Source organism: Macaca mulatta, chromosome 11, assembly GCF_049350105.2.
Source record: "Macaca mulatta isolate MMU2019108-1 chromosome 11, T2T-MMU8v2.0, whole genome shotgun sequence".
NCBI lineage: Eukaryota > Metazoa > Chordata > Mammalia > Primates > Cercopithecidae > Macaca > Macaca mulatta.
Genome location: NC_133416.1, coordinates 117,095,077 through 117,115,212, shown reverse-complemented (window position 1 = coordinate 117,115,212; position 20,136 = coordinate 117,095,077). Strand labels below are relative to the sequence as shown.

Here is a 20,136-nt window from a genome sequence, read left to right as displayed (position 1 = left end):
TAGAATTTGTTTATTTAGCAAAGATGTATTGATTTTATTTCAAAGTTAGGTAAAGTTTTTAATATACATAAAGTTGACAAAGTAGCATGATTTGTATCTGATCTTTCACATTTAACAGTTGCTTGGAAAAGATGCTAATTAATGAAGAGGAGCAACTACTATTGGTGTATTTTTCACAGATTGGTGCTTTCTAAATAAAAATTTAAAGCAACTCCTAACATTGAATGGGTTTGCTACTGAAAAAGTAATGATCTTCTGGTGCAAACAGTTGCTCGTGGACTTAAACTTTGGCACTGGTGGGGAATTTGGTCAGATTTTACAATCTCTGTCAAAGAGTAGACAGCTGAACTCACACCACACCCAGCTTATAAAATGTCCATGGAAGATGAAGGCGCGCCAGAAGGGAAGGACCCTGCGCAGAATGGACGTGGTGAATGGTGTTTAAAATGCCAGATGCCAAAGAGTAACACGATTCCCTGCTGACCCCTTAACTCTAATCCATCCAGCACCATGGAGCAGCCTGCATGTGAGGAATGGAAGGAGCATTCAGGGCCTCCAAGTGACAGTCTCTAAAATGGGGTGGTGCCAGGCAGATTAGCATGTTCAAAGCTGACACCACTGAGGTCTTGTTTTTTGGGTGACAAAGCCAAAGGAGAGAAAGGCCAAATATTCCAGTCCTGGCTGAAAGATGATCACTCACCAGACGGAAGCAAGCGTGCTGCGTGGAGCATCCATGCGAAGATGTCGATTCCATAGATAATAGGTTTCCAGTTTTCTTTGTGATATGTTAATATAGCAAACTTACCATGATCCAGTTTTCTCTTTTTTTTTTTTTTTTTACAAAGTGCTGAATTGTTTGGAATATCAAGAGTATTATGTAATAAAAACTTGTTGATCATAATTTTTCTTGTTGGCTTTTTGGAAAGCAATAGCTGATCTGATTTTTCATAAGCTGAACTTCTGTCTTTCTTGCTTTGCAAAGCAACCCTCATCATCTTTGTGCTGCTTCCATGGTGTCTGCTGTCATTTTTGGCCTTTGCAAATTGCTCGGGGCTCATTTGAAAAGCAAGTTACCTAAATGATGTTTTAATGATCTCAAGCTCTTGCTTGAAACAACCTTAGAATAATCCAGTATACAGCTTGCCTGCAAACATTTCCCAGCCCACCATGACAAATTTTTAAGCGGTTAGACATTTTGTTTTGAGGAAGTCCAAACCACAACTTTTCCGCATTCAGAAATGAAGCTATTTAATTTGCTTACATGATGAAGGCAGTTGATTGTGTTTCACCCCATCCAGAAGAAAGGGTCTTTGTTTGTATTGGCTTTTTACTTTCAGCCCCGCTAGCTGTTATTGCCCTTATTGTTTAAAGCTGGTAGTTGTATTCATTTACTTGGTGTTTGCTTTTTCTGCTTGCTATAAAAAAACACAGTCCCACTGCCAAACATTTCTTTCAGCTTCAAACACTCCAGAGTGAAAATTCGAACCTCAGGAAACAGGCCACAACCAATGTATATCAGGTGCAAACTGGTTCTGAGTACACAGACACTTCCAACCACTCTTCCTTAAAGAGACGTCCGTCTGCCCGGGGCAGTAGGCCCATGTCCATGTACGAGACCGGATCAGGTCAGAAACCGTATCTCCCAATGGGAGAAGCGAGCCGCCCTGAAGAGAGCAGGACGAGACTCCAGCCCTTCCCCGCACACGTAAGTAACACCACTGGCGCTTCCGCTATTCACTCTGTGCAGCCTGACTACTCTGTTCCCTCTTCTGAACCTGCAGGTCCCCACACCTCTGCTTTGCCAAATTGGGCTAAGAGAGTTACCATTGTGTTTGCTGTATTAACATGTCCACAGATGCTTGCGATGTTCCCACAAGCACACAGGGCCATGGGCTGATGATTTCCTAACCAAGTTGGGGATTCTGGCTCTTGCCCGAACTGCTACTTTTTTTCTCCCCCACATCCGTGGTTATTTCTCAACCAGCCAGTGTTGGAACTTTTTTTGGTAAAGCTTCCTTCCTTCCCCACTTCCAAAAACAAAAGCAGATCATAAAGGTCACTCTCAGAAGGAAGTGTCGCCTTCTTGGAGCTAGACAGGGATGTGCCCCTTTAAGGACTGGAGCCCTTAGAATCCAAGATGGCTTTTCAGCTCCTCCTCAAGCAGGTGGCCTTGAGTCTGTGGCCCAGGTACCCAGGCAAGTCTGGAAGGCTCCAGGCCTCCGCAGCCTCTCCATGTGTGCTCAGTGTGCCTGCTAGGTTCGCTTCTGCATCCTGCTCCTCCCCCGTGGTGGGGGAAGTGTGGCTTTGTCATCTCAGAAAAGGAAATGTAATATTCTTCATCAGTCTTAGAAGCGCTGAATTCCAGAGATTGTGTTCTGCAGCACGTTTCTTACAATCTTATTTTGCATTGGGATACATACTGTGTTGTGAGATTTTCAAATATATTTATCCTGGATTACTTTATTATAAAAATATGTGTTTTGCCAAGATGTTACAGACATTTAAACTTTTTCACGTATGCTTTTTCGGAGAGTAGTATTTGTCTTTTTGAGTGTCAAAGTTTATTATTTCTTCAGTCAAATTTTATGGGAGTTTCCAAAAAAATTCTCAAGGTAGATGCATAGCAAGGACATGGTTTTGTAAATTAAACCCTAGTTTAATTTTGTCAATTTTCAGTGTGTTAAAATTACAATATTGTTTTACTATAATTGGGAGTCTATCATCTCAAATTCTTTTTAAGATATTTGGGTTTAACATTCTAAGGCAGTTGATTTGATAAATTTGATGTAATGGGAATGCCATTGAACTAAGTTAAGAATCTTTTTTTTTTTTTTTTTGAGACGGAGTCTCGCTCTGTCACCCAGGCTGGAGTGCAGTGGTGTAATCTCAGCTCACTGCAACCTTTGCCTCCTGGGTTCAAGCAGTTCTCCTGCCTCAGCCTCCTGAGTAGCTGGGACTACAGGCACATGCTCCCGCGCCTGGCTAATTTTTTTGCGTTTTAGTAGTAATGGGGCTTCATCATGTTGCCCAGGCTGGTCTCAAACTCCTGAGCTCAGGCAATCCGCCCACCTCAGCCTCCCAAAGTGCTAGGATTACAGGTGTGAGCTACCACGCCCACCCTAAGTTAAGAATCTTATTTTTGTATAGCTGAAGACAAAATTTAGGAAAATCAGCCTTTGTTATTTTTCAGCGTACTTTCTTATTTTAGAAAAAAATTAGAATATAAAGATATCATATCAAGAAGGACTATAACTGTACTAAAAATTAGATTGATAGTGTATAGCAACTTAGAATCATTTGTATAGTTTCTCATCTCACATCAGTCCTGACTGAAAAACAAATACGCATTTCATAGTATCCATTAACAAATTATTTACAAGTTTGACAAATTATGTTAGGTATTTCCCTTATGGAAAAGCAGCCTTATTAAATTCAGAGTAATTTCCAGGAGGTGTTTCACCAAGGGTTTAAACATCTCTGGGGTCCTGTCGCTGGTGGCCACTGAGATTGCACCCCTCACGTCACATAGTATGTGGTGTTCCAGGATTCTTTTACTGAAGCTGGCGAGGTGGTAGGTTTTTGGTCTGTTTTGTATTTTCCCGAGTGTGTTTCTCTTTCCCATTCCAGATCGGGAGGAGTGCGTTTGTGACCTCCTCTTCATCTCTGCCTTCCTTCCCCTCCACACTTTCCTGGTCGAGGGACGAAAGCGCCCGAAGGGTTAAGTACATTCTGAATGGTCTGCTCTCTGGAGGAGGGGCCGTGCTCCTGGGCTCTTTGTGCTTGGGCTCTGGCCCTCCTGTCCCTCGCTAACTGCCCTTCCGTCCTGCATGAGGCAGCGCTTCCTCCTGGTTTCTCACAGTGCATCAGGTGCACACTCGCGCACATGCACGCTCACCCATCGAGGGCGCCTACCTTTCTCTAACCCCACACTGCTCATATTCACGTCATATTTAACAAAGTTTGCAAATCACCCTACAGCATTTATTCTGAGCATACTGTCTTTTTAAACAACCAGAAAACTAGCTGGCTGCTGGTTAGATATTATAATAGGCCAAATCTGTTCAATTTGTTCAGGGCTACAGTTGTCATATTGAAACTGCTGTATGTGGACTCGCTGAAGTACTAAAATGTCATGCCTTTTTTTTTTTTAAACCTGTGACACATTTTATGTCAGCACTACACTTGACAAACCAAGGTTTACAAGTCCCTGCATCTTGAATCAGAATTGTAACACCTTGTGGCATTGGATCTGTGCAAGCAGCTGTTAGCCTAAAGCTGTTCAGTTGTACAGGTTGGTTAAACCCCACCTACTGGTGTATAATTTATGGTCTCAATAGCAGTGCATGATTCAGTTAAGCCCCTTTTAGAGTAGTCAGGCAGTAAGTATTAAGCAACTCCTCCATACACAGCGTTTTGGTAAGTCAATGAAAGGGTACTAAGGACTTAGGTGGCCCAGCCCTTGCTCCCGAAGGCACTGTCGATTAAAAAATACTTTCATGCACAAAGAGTGGTACATGACTGCAACCTGGGAAAGCCGTGGAAAGAGCACAAGCTTTGAAAATCCATGTCCTAGTTCTGGCTCCATCTCTTTTTGAATGGAAGGGTAATGTAAGGTAAGAGGAGGAAGGTGGCTGTGGGTAAGGAACCACCTTTACAGGCAAGGTGGGGTTTGCACTGGGCCTTTGCCATTCCCTCCACACCTAGGAATGATGGAGAGCCTTTCTTTCCTAGTTCCAGTGGCATATGGATTATCAAGGCCCTTTCAGGATTGGTTTTTTTTTTTAAGAGACAGAGCCTCATTATGTTGCCCAGTCTGTAGTACAGTAGCTATTTACAGGCGTGGTCATAGCATACTGCAGCCTCAAACTCCTGGGCTCAAGCAGTCCTCCCACTTCAGGCTTCTGAGTAGCTGGGCCTACAGGCACGCGCCACCATGCCCTGACCCTTTTGGAATTCTTTACTTCACTTTCACAGTAGTCTATTAAGAATTCTCGCTGAGTGCAGTGACTCGCACACTTTGGGAGGCCTAGGCGGGTGGATTGCTTGAGCCCAGGAGTTCAAGACCAGCCTCAGCAACATGGTGAAATTCTATCTCTACAAAAAATATAAAAAATTATCCAGGTGTGTTGATGCACACCTGTAGTCTCAGGTACTTGGGAGGCTGAGATGGGAGGATCGCTTGAGCCCACCATGAGAGATCGAGGCTGCAGTGAGCCATGATTTTGCAATTGCATTCCAGCCTGGACAACACAGTGAGACCCTGTCTCAAAAAAAAAAAAAAAGCAATTATTGTACTAAAAAAAAAAAAAAGAATTCTTGATAAATTGGATTTAAAGTCTCAGCTGGGTGCAGTGGCTGTAATCCCAGCACTTTGGGAGGCCAAGGTGGGTGGATCACTTGAGCCCAGGAGTTTGAGACCAGCCTGTCCAACATGGCAAAACCCGTATCTACTAAAAAATACAAAAATTAGTAGGGGGTTGGCGCATGCCTGTAATCCCAGATACTCGGAAGACTGAGGCACGAGAATCAAGAATCCCTTGAACCTGGGAAGTGGAGGTTGCAATAAGCCGAGATTGCACCACTGCACTCCAGCCTGGACGACAGAGTGAGACTGTCTCAAAAAAAAAAAAAAAAGGTCTCCTGAGCAGTTCTGAAATTGAACTGTAATGTTTTCATTAAAATAGCCCAGATACAACTAAAGGACAGTTAGTGATTAAATACCTCATTAGAAATTTTGTAAGTCAAACCACTTTTGTCTACTGTGAAATTTTGTTTTTTAATTTGTATGGTAGCCTCCAAAATCATTGCAAGGACTGCTTGCTGAGATAGAGTTTTGTACAAAAATCATTTAAACTGACCACCCTGATTGTTCCTGACAGCTTCATCATGAGTTTAGATTTTTATGGCGTGTCTTTATTCAGAGAAAACTGCAAACCTATTAAATAAATTGAACCAGCACCAGCTATAAGGTAACCTTCCTATTAACAGCTTTGAGAGAGCAGCACTCTTAACCAATAGCTTTTGGCTCTGCATGTTTATAATAATTTTGATACATTAAATGCTGGCTACACTGAAATTCTGTACATATGCTTTTGTTGACAACGATGAAGGACTTAACTAACGTGTAAGTAACTGATTTCCTGGGTGGTTGCTGCTATATGTTGTTTTCCATACTTGAGAAACATTTACCGAATGCATTTATTAGGTATATGAGTCACTGCTCTTCTAAAATGTTTAAATGCAACTTGGTACTTCTGATCATTGAGGGTAATGCATTTGATTTGCGATTATCACATTTCATCGGGGAAGGCAAAAAGATTCATTATAAAGGCCAGGCGTGGTGGCTCATGCCTGTAATCCTAGCACTTTGGGAGGCCGAGGCAGGTAGATTCCCTGAGCTCAGTAGTTCAAGACCATCCTGGGCAACACATTGAAACCCCGTCTCTACTAAAATACAAAAAATTAGCCAGGCATGGCGGTGGGCGCCTATACTCCCAACTACTTGGGAGGCTGAGGCAGGAGAATCGCTTGAACCTGGGAGGCAGAAGTTACAGTGAGCCAGGATCGTGCCACTGTACTCTAACCTGGGCAACAGAATGAGACTCTGTCTCCAGATAAATAAATAAAAAAGATTCATTATAAATATGTAGAATTTTCTGGGTTTAATTCTGTTTCTAGTTTGTTTTCCACTGGAGCAGCTCTGGGCACATTTTTCAGTATAATTACGTAAATGCAAGTTTTTATCTATTGATATATGTGTATATGTATACACACACATACCTCTGTGTGGGTGTATATATAAAAACCAAAATAAAACTTAAAATTTAGTTGGGGCCAGGTGTGGTGGCTCACATCTATAATCCCAGCACTTTGGGAGGCCAAACTTGGAGGATCACTTGAGCTCAGGATTATGAGGCTAGGCTGGGCAACATAGTAAGACCTTGTCTCTACAAAAAAGTACAAAATTAGCCGAGCGTGGTGGCACATGCCCGTGGTCCCAGCTGCTCAGGAAGCTGAGGTGGGAGAATCGCTTGAGCCTGGGAGGTCAAGGCTGCAGCAAGCTGAGGTTGTACCACTGCACTTAGCCTAGGCGACAGAGTGAGACCCTGTCTCAAAAAGAAAAGAAAAGAAAAAAAAGTTGGCAGGGTGCGGTGGCTCACACCTGTAATCCCAGCACTTTTGGAGCTGAGGCAGGAAGATCACCGAGGTCAGGAGTTTGAGACCAGCCTGACCAACATGGTGAAACCCCGTCTCTAATAAAAATACAAAATTAGATGGGTGTGGTGGCGCATGCCTGTAATTCCAGCTACTCGGGGGGCTGAGGCAGGAGAATTGCTTGAACCTGGGAGGCAGAGGTTGCAGTGAGCTGAGATTACGCCATTGCACTCCAGCCTAGGCAACAAGAGTGAAACTCCACCTCAAAAAAAAGAGAAAAGAAAAAGAAAAGAAAAGTTAGGCATTCCCTGTGACAAGATAAGAAGGGTTTTGGGTTTTTTTCTTTCTTTTTGGTTTTCTAAGCTCATCTCTGGAAGACCACAGTGCTTGCCCATGATCTTCCTGCTATAGACTTCTAGGAGCCAAACTCATTGACTGTTCATAAAGCCAGATCAAAACAAGGCAGCAAGAGAAGCAGAACTACTTATTGGTAGGAGATATAAACAAAGGAATCACCAAAGTTATAGATTCTACAGAAATTAGCTTTACAAACTCCCCATATGGCTCCAAGCCAACATTTAATCATTTGCCAAATGGATTTGAGTGGCTGCAGGATGCACGAGTTCATAGTGAATTTTAGGAGCCCACAGCAAGTGTCTTGTATTTGAGTGGCTGGGAACTAAACAGACCATGTGTGGAGGTGTGGATGGAAGAACTCAGCCGACAGAGAAGAGAACATGTGCCCTGGGAGCAGAAGGAGAGTCTATGGGGATAGCAAACAAAGTGTGGTGTGAATAAGGGGGACTCCTCCACATGGGTCCAGCTGCCTTGCCTGTACCCACCAGGTGTTATCAGTAAGAAGCAACAATCAGGCTTTACGTAGTTTTGTGGGGGGTTTTTTGGTTTTTTAATTTTTTTATTTTTTTTTGAGTTAGGGTCTAGCTCTGTCACCCAGACTGGAGTACAGTAGTGTGATCTCATCTCACTGCAACCTCTGCCTCCTAGGCTCAAGAGATCCTCTCACTTCAGCCTCCCAAGTAGCTGAACTGCAGGTGTGCACTACCACACTTGGCTAATTTTTGTAGTTTTAGTAGAGATGACATTTCACCATGTTGCCCAGGCTAACCTCAAACTCCTGGCCTCAAGTGATCTGCCCACCTCAGCCTCCCAACGTGCTGGGATTACAGGTGCGAGCCACCGCACCTGGCCATGTAGACCTTCTTAAACCAACTTACTCAAAAGTAGCCATTCTTTTGGATAAAGCTATAGGGTTTCCATGTGTTTAAACAAAGCTCTTAGTTTACATCTGTGTCCTTAGCCACATTTTATTGCAGCATCAATAAAACTCTCTTAGTCACATGTTTTGATTAACTTGGATGAAATTCAAGAAGTAAAGCTAGAAATAGCTCACACTTGTATTTTATAAGGTAATTGGTTTAGGTTTTAAATTAGCCTCCACTGATTTCTGTTCCAAAGAAATTCTCAAGCATTATGGGTGAAATAAATACTGAGGGAAAATAACGTTCATGAAATACTCAGAACATAGTTCCCTTCGAAGGAATAAAGTCCCCTTCGAATTTCGTCACCCTAGAAGATCCTGTGTTTAGCAGTGCTGGCATTTGTTCAAAACATTTTTAGGATTCCTCTTTTGAATCTATATCCCATTTTTGATTGCCACAGTTGTACCGAATCTTTACATTTTAAGGGGTAGATTTGAGCCCAGGCATGAAATATTGGAGGTAGCAGGAGGCAGGAGACCTGGTGCTTGGTCCTGTTTTTCTGCAGACTTTGTGGCCTTTGGTGGGCCACGCAGCTTTTTTGGCCCTTCATTTTCTCATATGGGGTTCAATCAGATAATCTGAAGGTGACTTCCAATGCTGAAGGTCTGTGGTCATATAAGTGCCGGGATTTTTTTTGTTTGTTTCTGAGACAGGGTCTTACTCTGTTGCCCAGGCTGGAGTACAGTGATGCGATCATGGTTCAATACAATCTTGAACTCCTGGGCTCAAGCAATCCTCCCTCAGCCTCCTGAGGAGCTGGGACTACAGGTGTATGCTACCATGCCTGGCTGGGTTTTTTTTTGTTTTTTTTGTTTTTTTTCTTTGTTTTTTGTTTTGTTTTGTTTTGTTGTTTTGTTTTTTGAGACGGAGTCTCACTGTTGCCCAGGCTGGAGTGCAGTGGCCGGATCTCAGCTCACTGCAAGCTCCGCCTCCCGGGTTCACGCCATTCTCCTGCCTCAGCCTCCCGAGTAGCTGGGACTACAGGCGCCCGCCGCCTCGCCCAGCTAGTTTTTTGTATTTTTTAGTAGAGACGGGGTTTCACCGTGTTAGCCAGGATGGTCTCGATCTCCTGACCTCGTGATCCGCCCGTCTCGGCCTCCCAAAGTGCTGGGATTACAGGCTTGAGCCACCGCGCCCGGCCTGTTTTTTTTAATGTTTTTTGTTTGTTTGTTTGTTTTAATGTTGCCCAGGCTGGTCTCAAACTCCTAGCCTCGAGCAATCGTCCTGCCTCAGCCTCCCAAAATACAGGGATTACAGGCGTGAGCCACCACACCCTGCCTGTATTTTAACTACATCTCATTATGTTATAAATTTGAGAACTAAATGAGGGTGTGTTGCCTTGCATGTCTGTTAGTTTGTACCAAGGATGTGATTATGGAGTAGCCACTGAGCTAAGAAGAAAATGGTGCAAAGAAGGAAAGAGGCCATTTCTGGATCCAATGTTCATCTTTTACTGAATTTTCACTAGAGAGTTGGCCCCTGTCCCAAATGAGATTTGAGATGTGAAGGCCAATAGCCTAATAGGTAACAGTTCCTAGGGAAGACTCCTGAGAAGGGTCTCATGTTACCAACTTATGAGGGTCCCTCTTCTTTCTTGTAGGCATCCAGGCTGGAGAAGCAGAACAGCACACCTGAGAGTGACTACGACAACACTCCCAACGACATGGAGCCAGATGGCATGGGGTACATCCACAGGATGAGCGTGCCAGGGGAGGGGCCCCCAGGGCCAGCAGAAGCAGTTCACCACACACACCCCTTTTCTCTATTTTCAGACTCATAAAGTCTTAAAATATTCAAGTATATGCTCATAGTTTGCATGTCTTGTCATCTCACATTATTGCTGAAAGGTCTTTTTCTTTGTACCAGCATGTTATGTGTCTTTAGCTGTCTGTAGTGTGTTTAAAGTCATTACCCCACTTCATCACGAAGACAACACTAGGTTACATTCTGCATTTGTACCCAAGGAATTGGCTCACCTGGGAATGGCTTTATAACCACACGCTCTCCCCGGCCCAGGTATTTCCCTCCCTTTTCCCCTCCTTCACCCTTCCCATGAGAGCAAACACTTCCAGCCCTATGGTAGAGTGAAATAGCCCATTTTAGAGCCTTACCGTGAGTCTCCTGCTAGACAGGATAAAGGAAATGACGAGACCAGCCTGCTCATGCATTTAGCTGGTGCATACAAAGTGGCTCCTAGAAGCAGAGGAGCAGCTAATAAGCACCTGCTGTATTTAACTGCATCTTTAATGTTCACAGGTCAAGCCGAAAGGGACGGCAAAGAAGTATGGTGTGGCCAGGTGATGGCTTGGTACCAGACACAGCAGAACCCCACGTGGCCCCAAGCCCCACTCTCCCTAGTACCGAAGATGTCATCAGGAAGACTGAACAGATCACCAAAAACATACAGGAGCTCTTAAGAGCAGCCCAAGAAAATAAACATGACAGGTAAGCAGGACTGAAGACCCTGCTTTGGCAGAGCATGTGTTATGCGCCCAGAAAGGGATGATGCCCACATTCCCAATGGCAGCTATTCCCAATGGCAGCTGTTCCTTGCATGCTGACTTCAAGGTCATTGAAAACCTAAGTCTACATTAACAGGCTTAAGAACAATGTCAATTTTGGTTTGGTTTGTTTTGTTTGATTTACGTGGTATTTTCTTTTTTTTCATCTTGTTATGAAGCTCCAAAAATAAGTGCTTCTAGAAATAGGATTGTGGCATAGTTAGGGTGGCGACAGTGCTAATTCTAGGTAGAGGGGGAAAGGGGCTACCTTAGGGACAAGGCTGCTGACACAAAAGGTATCCTGGGCTGGGCACACTGGCTCACGCCTGTAATCCCAGCACTTTGGGAGGCCGAAGCAGGTGGATCACCTGAGGTCAGGAATTTGAGACCAGTCTGACCAATATGGTGAAACCCTACGTCTACGAAAAACACAAAAATTAGCCAAGCGTGGGCAGCATGTGCCTGTAGTCCCATCTATTCCGGAAGCTGAGGCAGGATAATTTCTTGAACCCTGGAGGCAGAGGTTGCAGTGAACCAAGATCATGCCGCTGCACTCCAGCCTGGGCAACACGAGCGAAACTCTGTCTCAAAGTAAATAAAGTTGATCTCATCATCACCCAAATCCATCCCTGCGCATGAGAGAGGAGGCTGCTTACTCTGACCAGCAGCACGTCTTGTGGTTAATTCTTACCCGGAGGAAGGGAATGGCTCTTGCTCCAACTTAGCCTTTTGTTCTTTGAGAGTGAATTCTCTAAGAACTTCCAGTGAGTTGGCCGGGCGCGGTGGCTCACGCCTGTAATCCCAGCACTTTGGGAGGCCGAGGCGGGTGGATCACGAGGTCAGGAGATCGAGACCATCCTGGCTAACACGGTGAAACCCCGTCTCTACTAAAAATACAAAAAATTAGCGGGGTGTGGTGGCGGGCGCCTGTACTCCCAGCTACTGGGAGGCTGAGGCAGGAGAATAGCGTGAACCCGGGAGGCGGAGCTTGCAGTGAGCCGAGATCGCGCCACTGCGCTCCAGCCTGGGCGACAGAGCGAGACTCCGTCTCAAAAAAAAAAAAAAAAAAAAAAAAGAACTTCCAGTGAGTTGCAAACTGCTTGGGGTAACATCCTAGCTTCCCATGGTTGGCAGGATGTAGACACTCATAAAACATTAGCTAAACCAGCAGAATTCAGTCAAACCCAAGAACAATCTCATTCTTTTCATTAGGTCAGCAAAGTTTAGGACTTCAGTGAAGAACTTTCTTCATGCCTTGCATGAGAAAAAAGTGTTTAAGGGATGCTGTGCTGTTTACTCTTCTCTCTGTTTTCTTCTTCCACACAGACATGCATCTGGGCCTTTGTATTCCCTTTTGTAGTCCTGGCACTACTGGGTCAACCTCCCCTTTCTCCTTTTTTATATGGCTCACACATCTCCCAGTGTCCTTACTTCCCACTAGGAAAGAGGGGAATAAGCCATGTTTATTGAAAGATAAGAGTTAGTCTTTTGGAGGGACTGCTGGAAGCTCCTCAGAGAAAAAGAGAAACCCGCATAACTTTTTAGCCTCCTTTGATAACAACTGTCTAATCATTTGGCTTCTTCCTCCTTTCCCAGGCATCCTCTTCATACCACATCTTTTGGACATAATTGATTACAGAAAGCAGTGTCCCATGGCTTTCCAAAGGCCGTTTTTTTGTTGTTGTTGTTTTTGTTTTTTTGTTTTTTTTTGAGACAGAGTCTTACTCTGTCACCCAGGCTGGAGTGCAGTGGCATGATCTCACTCACTGCAACCTCTGCCTCCTTGGCTCAAGTGATTCTCCTGCCTCAGCCTCCCGAGTAGCTCGGATTACAGGCGCCCACCACCATGCCTAGCTAATTTTTTTGTATTTTAAGTACAGACAGTTTCACTATGTTGGCCAGGCTGGTCTCGAACTCCTGATCTCAAGTGATCTGCCCACCTCAGCCTCTCAAAGTGCTGAGATTACAGGCTTGAGCCACCATGCTCGGCCAAAGTTTTTGACAGCGTTTAATGTAATGATGATTCAATAACACTTCCTTCCTAAGCACTGTGACTCCGTTTGTCAATGTGCTTCGCTTTTCATTTCCTCTAGTTCAGAAGTGCTGTGCTTGTATTTCAAACTAAAACGTGCTTGCCTTATGTTGCTGTCATTGTCAAAAATATAAATATCTGCCCTGAGGCCATTTCTGGCTTCAAAGATGCAATATGGTGCTTGGTACAATTTGGGAAGTTTCTTTTTTTTTTTTCCTTTCTTTGTTTAAAGTGTACAAATCCATTCAACAACACATACCATGATCTGATTTCCTTTTTTTTTAACACCATGAGAGAATGATGCAGAGATTTTAATCATTAGCTCATTCTTTTGGTTTAAAACCATAATTGGTCTAGGGAATTTATATTTCATAAATTGTTCAATGCTATACTAAAATTTGTGGATACTTAGATACCCGAGATGCTTTTATTTATAATCTTGAATTGTACAAATTAAACCCATGCCTTTTTCTCGTTTTCTCTTCTTGATCCATGTAAGCAGCCCCAGCCCCTGACATTCCTGAAGTCTGGTCTCCTGGGCCTCCAGCCTCACTCCTGCCCTCACACAGACATACATACGATTCAGGGATGATGACATACTATGCACGAAAACCTTTTTGAGGAAAGATACCAATGTGAATGAAGTTGTGAACGTGGACTCCTGTTAGAGGAGGAGAAGGGCTTCCTCATTAATCTGGGTGTGCTTGCTTTTCTGTCTTGTCGAGGACTTCCCCAAATAGTTCATAATGAGTGAACTTTTGAGAGATGGCCTTAGGAAAGATTCCTTCTCTGTAGCAGGAGGAAAGGGTGAATCGTATTTCTCAAAAATGAAACCATAACCAACAGAATATAAAACTCTTCACTGGCCAGGCACGGTGGCTCACGCCTGTAATCCCAACACTTTGGGAGGCTGAGGCGGGTGGGTCATAAGGTCAGGAGTTGGAGACCAGCCTGACCAACATGGTGAAACCCCATCTCTACTAAAAATACAAAAATTAGCCGGGCATGGTGGCGCAAGCCTGTAATCCCAGCTACTCAGGAGGCTGAGGCAGGAGAATTGCTTGAATCCGGGAGACGGAGGTTGCAGTGAGCCGAGATTGCACCACTGCACTCCAGCCTGAGTGACAGAGCGAGACTCTGTATCAAAAAAGAAAACTCTTCAGTGTAGTTCTCAGTCACTGTGATATTAACACACAGTTTATTAGTATGCATGATACACGTGACAGCTGTGGACATTGCTTTTTTCTCTTTCTGAAATCTGTGTGACCAGATGGGTTGTTGCCCCTTCATATTTACAAGTTAACTCCTTATACGTTGGAACTTTTGTTATTACATGGTTTATGATTGTAATTGTTCACAAAGGTAAAAGTCAAGATTTCCCATGAAGGCATTTTTGGATAATGTAAACATTTTCTTGAAATGTAATGGTTTAATTTAAAATGTAGGCAGTCTTTTTTTTTTTTTTTTTTGAGATGGAGTCTCGCTCTTGTCCCCTAGGCTGGAGTGCAGTGACATGATCTTGGCTCACTGCAACCTCTGCCTCCCGTGTTCAAGTGATTCTCCTGCTTCAGCCTCCTACTCTGGAATTACAGGCATGTGCCACCATGCCCAGCTAATTTTTTTGTATTTTTAGTAGAGATGGGGTTTCACTATGTTGTTCAGGCTGGTCTCAAACTCCTGACCTCAGGTGATCTGCCCACCTCGGCCTCCCAAAATACTGGGATTACAGGCGTAAGCCACTATGCCCAACCAACAGTTTTAATTATAATAGTTTTGAAACCAGATTTATTACAAAGGTGAAGTACATAAGTTGCTTATGACAATCTATTCAGAAGCCAACTTCATGGTTTAAAAAATGGGGAAAGGGCCGGACACTGTGGCTTACACCTGTAACCCCAGCACTCTGGAGGCTGAGGCAAGAGAATCACTTCAAGACAAGGCTGGGCAACATAGTGGGACTCCTCTACAAAAAAATATTTTAAAATCAGTCGGGCATGGCGGCGCATACCTGAAGTTCCGGCTATTGAGAGGCTCCAGTTCTAATTTTAAGGATTTTTTTCAGTCCTTTATTTTTCTCTTCTGTGGCCTTTTGCATGGAAATCCTTTCTCTTTCTAGAAATCAGGATGATGAAACACATGAGAAGTCGACATGAGGAGGGGTGAATTATGCTTCTATACTGTTGTGTGGCCTTACCTGATCAGGAGTGTATGTTGCCATATTTCATACCTGGAGACTTTTCAGCAGATTGAACTTTCAGGAAGCAATGGGAGTCCTGCTTTATAACCATGTGCCCTCTGGTGGTGTGGGATGCACAGCTGGCTGGCTGCAGCACAGCCCCTTCATGAAGGGAATATAAACACAATCTGTCCTAGCACTTGAGTACTCTTTGCCTCCAAATCATTTTTACTGTCATTGAGTAACTTCTTCAATATTCTTGCAGTTATATTCCCTGCTCAGAGAGGATACACGTAGCTGTTACAGAAATGGCAGCATTATTCCCCAAAGTAAGTCACTTGCTACTCACTTGGTTTAAATCCTTTTAAATGAACAGCAAGAAATTCTTTATGACCTGTATATTATATTAGCTTTTTTGTAGCATATGCAGTTTTAAAATATGCAGTCGTATAGAGCTTTGAAATATTTTTGTTCCGCATGAATGCTGATTTAATAAAACAAGGATCTACAAGTCATGTGCTAAAAGGCAAATTTTAAAATTTTTAAATTTATAGGATTTTCTGGAATATTGTACCCACATGGATTAATATTTTTCAAAAACTACCTCAAAATACCACATACTACTAAAATTACCCTGCAGGCACTTTGACCTTTGAATCAGAATATTTCAGCATCTCTTACGCTGTGGGCTGTGATGCTTGGAGTGTGTAAAGCACCCCATTGAGAAAGGGCAAGACCAAACTGCCTTTCACTCCGGGAGCAGCTTGGTTTGCTTTAGAAGAATGTTTGTCCCCTGGTTTTGGATGTCTGCCCTGCAGTTCAGGGTAAACGGTTGTCTTCTTCCTTTTAGAAACCCAAGTCTGACATGGTGAGGACTTCCCTTCGCTTACTGACATCCAGTGCCTACCGATTGCAGTCAGAGTGCAAAAAGACCCTCCCAGGGGACCCCGGCTCCCCCACAGACGTCCAGCTGGTCACTCAGCAGGTCATCCAGTGTGCGTACGACATCGCCAAGGCTGCCAAGCAGCTGGTCACCATCACCACCAAAGAGAACAACAACTGACAAGGGCAGGGTGCCGCCTCCTCTGTTTTCTAGGCTTTATAAAGTCCAATTTCAAATTCAGACACAGAACTCTTCAGATTTCTACAAAAAGAAACATTTAATGATGGTTTAAAACTTTTTAAAAGAAAACTCAGTATTATTTTTGCATGTTTTCTAACCAATTTTCAACTATTTAACCCACTTGCCTTATTTTGTGCCTCTTTGCTGGTTTAGTTTCTGATGTTCGGTTGTGTTGTCAATAACTGTCGAGTTGATCACATACATCCAAAAGAATAGTTTCATTGTCTAAAGTTTGTGAAAACTTTTCCATCCCTTAAAACTCCCTGCCTATGGCTAAAACTATAAATGAAATTTTTCATAAAACATTTTCTTGAGAGAGTTCGGTTTAAAAAACAAAAAATCAACATCATTTGTTCCCTACCAAGCATCGTGCAATAAGTGAATTTCCTGGCCTACTCAGAATCTCTAAGCTTGGGGTATCTCCAAGCATGTATGTAGAGAAAGAACTTTGCCACTTTTTAAAACTAGTGTCACAGTCTCTCTTGGGAGGAAACAATGAATTGATCCATTTCTTCTCAGTGTTTTACCCTGCTAAATGTTTTGTTATTTAATGTTGTTATCTCAAGCTCCTATCTCTTGATATTTTCTTGTCATCTTGAAGGCCCCATGGAATGAGATAAAGCATTGACCCGCCACGGGACGTCTCGTGAAGCCATGTTCAGGGTAGGAGCTCCACGCACATCACCACCCATTGTCAGGTGCTCTCCCTCATCCCTGTAAGCCAGGCAGTTTGTTCAAAACCCGCAGCAAAGAGAAGCGTCAGTCTAACACGCCAGAACTCATTTTGTGCCACCCATTCAGGTATCACTACCGTGAACTGTAGGGAAAAGAAATCACCTATTCCCTGACGTTGTGTTGCACCTTTCTTCCAAAAGTCAGCTTGCCTCTCTGACCACTTACAGTTTTCTCAGATGACTTGCTTCACATTTTTCGTCATCTTTAAGGACTTCTTATAAGGAAAGATGTATCGTAGTCATCTGAGTTAGTTTCTCCTCCATCACCTCATGAGTACTTAAAAATTAGACATCAACGGCCGGGCGCGGTGGCTCAAGCCTGTAATCCCAGCACTTTTGAGAGGCCGAGGCGGGCGGATCACGAGGTCAGGAGATCAAGACCATCCTGGCTAACATGGTGAAACCCCGTCTCTACTAAAAATACAAAAAAAAAAAAATTAGCTGGGCGTGGTGGCAGGTGCCTGTAGTCCCAGTTACTTGGGAGGCTGAAGCAGGAGAATGGCAGGAACCCAGAAGGTGGAGCTTGCAGTGAGCCTAGATCGCACCACTGCACTCCAGCCTGGGCAACAGAGCAAGACTCCGTCTCGGGGGAAAAAAAAAAATTAGACATCAACTTTCAAGAATTCCTTAGAGAGTGTGCTTTCAGCTGGCTGCCTGCTACCCCAAAGCTCTGAAAGAGTAAGGTTGAAGTGCTGGAACATGCTCAGATTGTTTTTTAGTTACTAAAAAGCCCCTTCTTGTTCTGAATGTGAAAGCTCTTCCCATTCCTGCTTACTGCAGCCATTCTGTGTGTGTGGTTCAGACGCTGGCCTAGGGCTGGTGATGTGGATGAGTGAAGGGAGCCAGGTACATGGCAGTAGGGCAGAGGGGACTACAGGGAGCCCATGGCCCACCCGGTAAGGGCAGTAGCCCCCAGCTCTACTCCTGTTGCCATGTGGAAAAGTGGGCCTAGGATGGCCACAGCTTTGATTTTTCAAGAGACAAGAAACCTAGATTTTTTTTTGGTGCCATCTCTCCATTTATAAATGCTGGCAACCAATTTGAACATTTTCAGAGGCCATGTGCAGGTGAGCTGTGTCCTCTAGGCTGACAACTCACAGTCCCCACCCCAGGGCCCTGTAAGCTGTGCAGTGTGAAGGCCTGGCTTCCCCAGACACACCTGGAGCAGCCTCTGAGTCTTACCCATAATGGAGCCGGCCTACCCTGTGTGTTATGTTGCTGTCGCTCCTGTTTTTACCCATATGTTCTGTCCCATAGTGGTCATTCACACATGTGAAGAAGACACAAGAATCAAAGTACAAGTTGCCTCAATACATGCTAATAACTAAGCCTCTATTTTCACAGGACTGATTCACGCACACCTTTATAGCTTGACCGTATGCTGTCATGAAAGTAGCACCCCGACGGTGCTTGCTTTACTAAGTCACCGTGTGTGGATGCTTTTGTTGCGTTTTGCTACACTGTGAGTAGCATGGGAAAAGGGTCCACATCTCCAGAAGACTCTTCCACTTGTTTGTCCCACAGCCCTAAGTGCCACATTGCTGTTGGTTGCTCCTGGGATGCCTTCTAGAAGGGGGCCTCCTACCTGAAGTGCAGGCGCCATCTGATAGCCTTTTCTGCAGGCTTCGTGTACTTAGCTGATCCTCCTTTTTCTTGCAAACCCCTGCCCCTGCTGTCCCAGGGAGGACGGGTCCTGTAGGGGCTTCTGTAGAGGCTTCTGGGAAATGAGCTGTCTGCAGGAGGTGAAGCAGTGTTTTCCTTGGAACGTTTGAGGACCTGCAATAGAGGATGTTGTCTTTATGGCCCTAGAGAAAGTCAAGGAACATGGGGACCAACGAAGCACTTCCAGTTATAAGAATATCTCAGAAGAGTGCTCGGTTAGCCCACGGTGCCAAAACTCCAAACAGAAGTTCCCCGGTGGAATGATGCGGCCATTGGAGGGCTGCAGGTCGTCCTCTCCCTATGTACCCCGCCCATTTCCTGAGCCTCATCTGAGATCTGGTGTCAGAGTTCTCTGCTCCTATTGGCAAATCGCACCTTGTCTGAACATTTGTTCCAGCCACCTTTTGCACATGGATTCCGTACCTTGCACTAGCAATGTCTACCTTCGGTAACATCGTTTTGTTCACCCTGTATTCTCAATGATCCCTTCCTCCCCATATCTCACCCTTCCCCCGAAGCCGATAGGGCAGAGGTGCACTTTATGAAACTGGCACTTGGCTGAACAGAAGGAAACAGCTGTACCCCTAAGCTCCTTTCACAGAAATTGTCATCTACCTTGGAATGCAAATAGTTCTTATTTGCCAAAGAACAGTGAATTGGGCCCAAAGATCAAACACAGCATTTCACGTAATCGGAATTCTAAATGCACAACTCAGGAGCTGTGCACGGCTCCTCAAACGATTCAGTTGCAGAATCGAGAGCAAAACTCACCTGTTTTTGTCCTCAGTGGCACCCATGAGCTTTCCAATAGTATAATTTTCTTTCTTTCCTTGTCCTGGTTGAAGGTAACGTGTGTTCCTAGAAAAGAAAATGCTGCATAGGAAAACTGAGATGCCTTTTATTCTAACGTGTTTGATCCCTGTCACTCATTATTCTGTACTTTTTATTGTACATTCTATTCCTGTAATTATTGTGCCCTTTAAGTGTTGTAAAATCGTTTTGGAATTTGTGCCTGGTAGTTATGCAATAAACAGGCTCTACAAAGGTGTTTGTGGTAATGCTGTGCTCCCCATCACTTAGTTGATGTTTCCAGATACTCTGTAAAAGGTCTGAGGAAATTCTCCCAAAACGCCATTATTAGTGAGATGCAGTGTTTCATATGCTTTGGGGCTCCAGCAGTTTTACAGTAATGACTATCTTTTTCTTCCTCTGTGCTTAGCAAATAGCTTTCTTTTTTTTGAGATGGAGTTTCACTCTTGTTGCTCAGGCTGGAGTACAATGACATGATCTCGGCTCACCGCACCCTCCGCCTCCTGGGTTCAAGTGATTCTCTTGCTTCAGCCTCCGAAGTAGCTGGGATTACAGGCATACGCCACCATACCCGGCTAATTTTGTATTTTTAGTACAGACGGGGTTTCACCATGTTGGTCAGGCTGGTCTTGAACTCCCGACCTGAGGTGATCCACCCGCGTC

The 20,136-nt window shown here is 44.2% G+C and overlaps 1 protein-coding gene across 31 annotated transcripts in view; it reads left to right on the top strand.

Annotated features, from left to right (window-relative positions):
• Window positions 1–19,707, top strand: part of GIT2 (GIT ArfGAP 2) — a 69,109-nt gene extending 49,402 nt beyond the window's left edge. For 9 of the 31 annotated variants that reach the window (XM_077952769.1, XM_077952770.1, XM_077952771.1 and 6 more), the window contains 6 exons: window positions 1,457–1,705; window positions 3,628–3,717; window positions 10,036–10,118; window positions 10,692–10,880; window positions 15,410–15,473; window positions 15,995–19,707. In XM_077952769.1, the coding sequence (XP_077808895.1) occupies window positions 1,457–1,705; window positions 3,628–3,717; window positions 10,036–10,118; window positions 10,692–10,880; window positions 15,410–15,473; window positions 15,995–16,207 (888 nt within the window). In that variant the 3' untranslated portion in view covers window positions 16,208–19,707. 31 annotated transcript variants of the gene reach the window in all.
• Window positions 19,708–20,136: the final 429 nt, after the last annotated feature.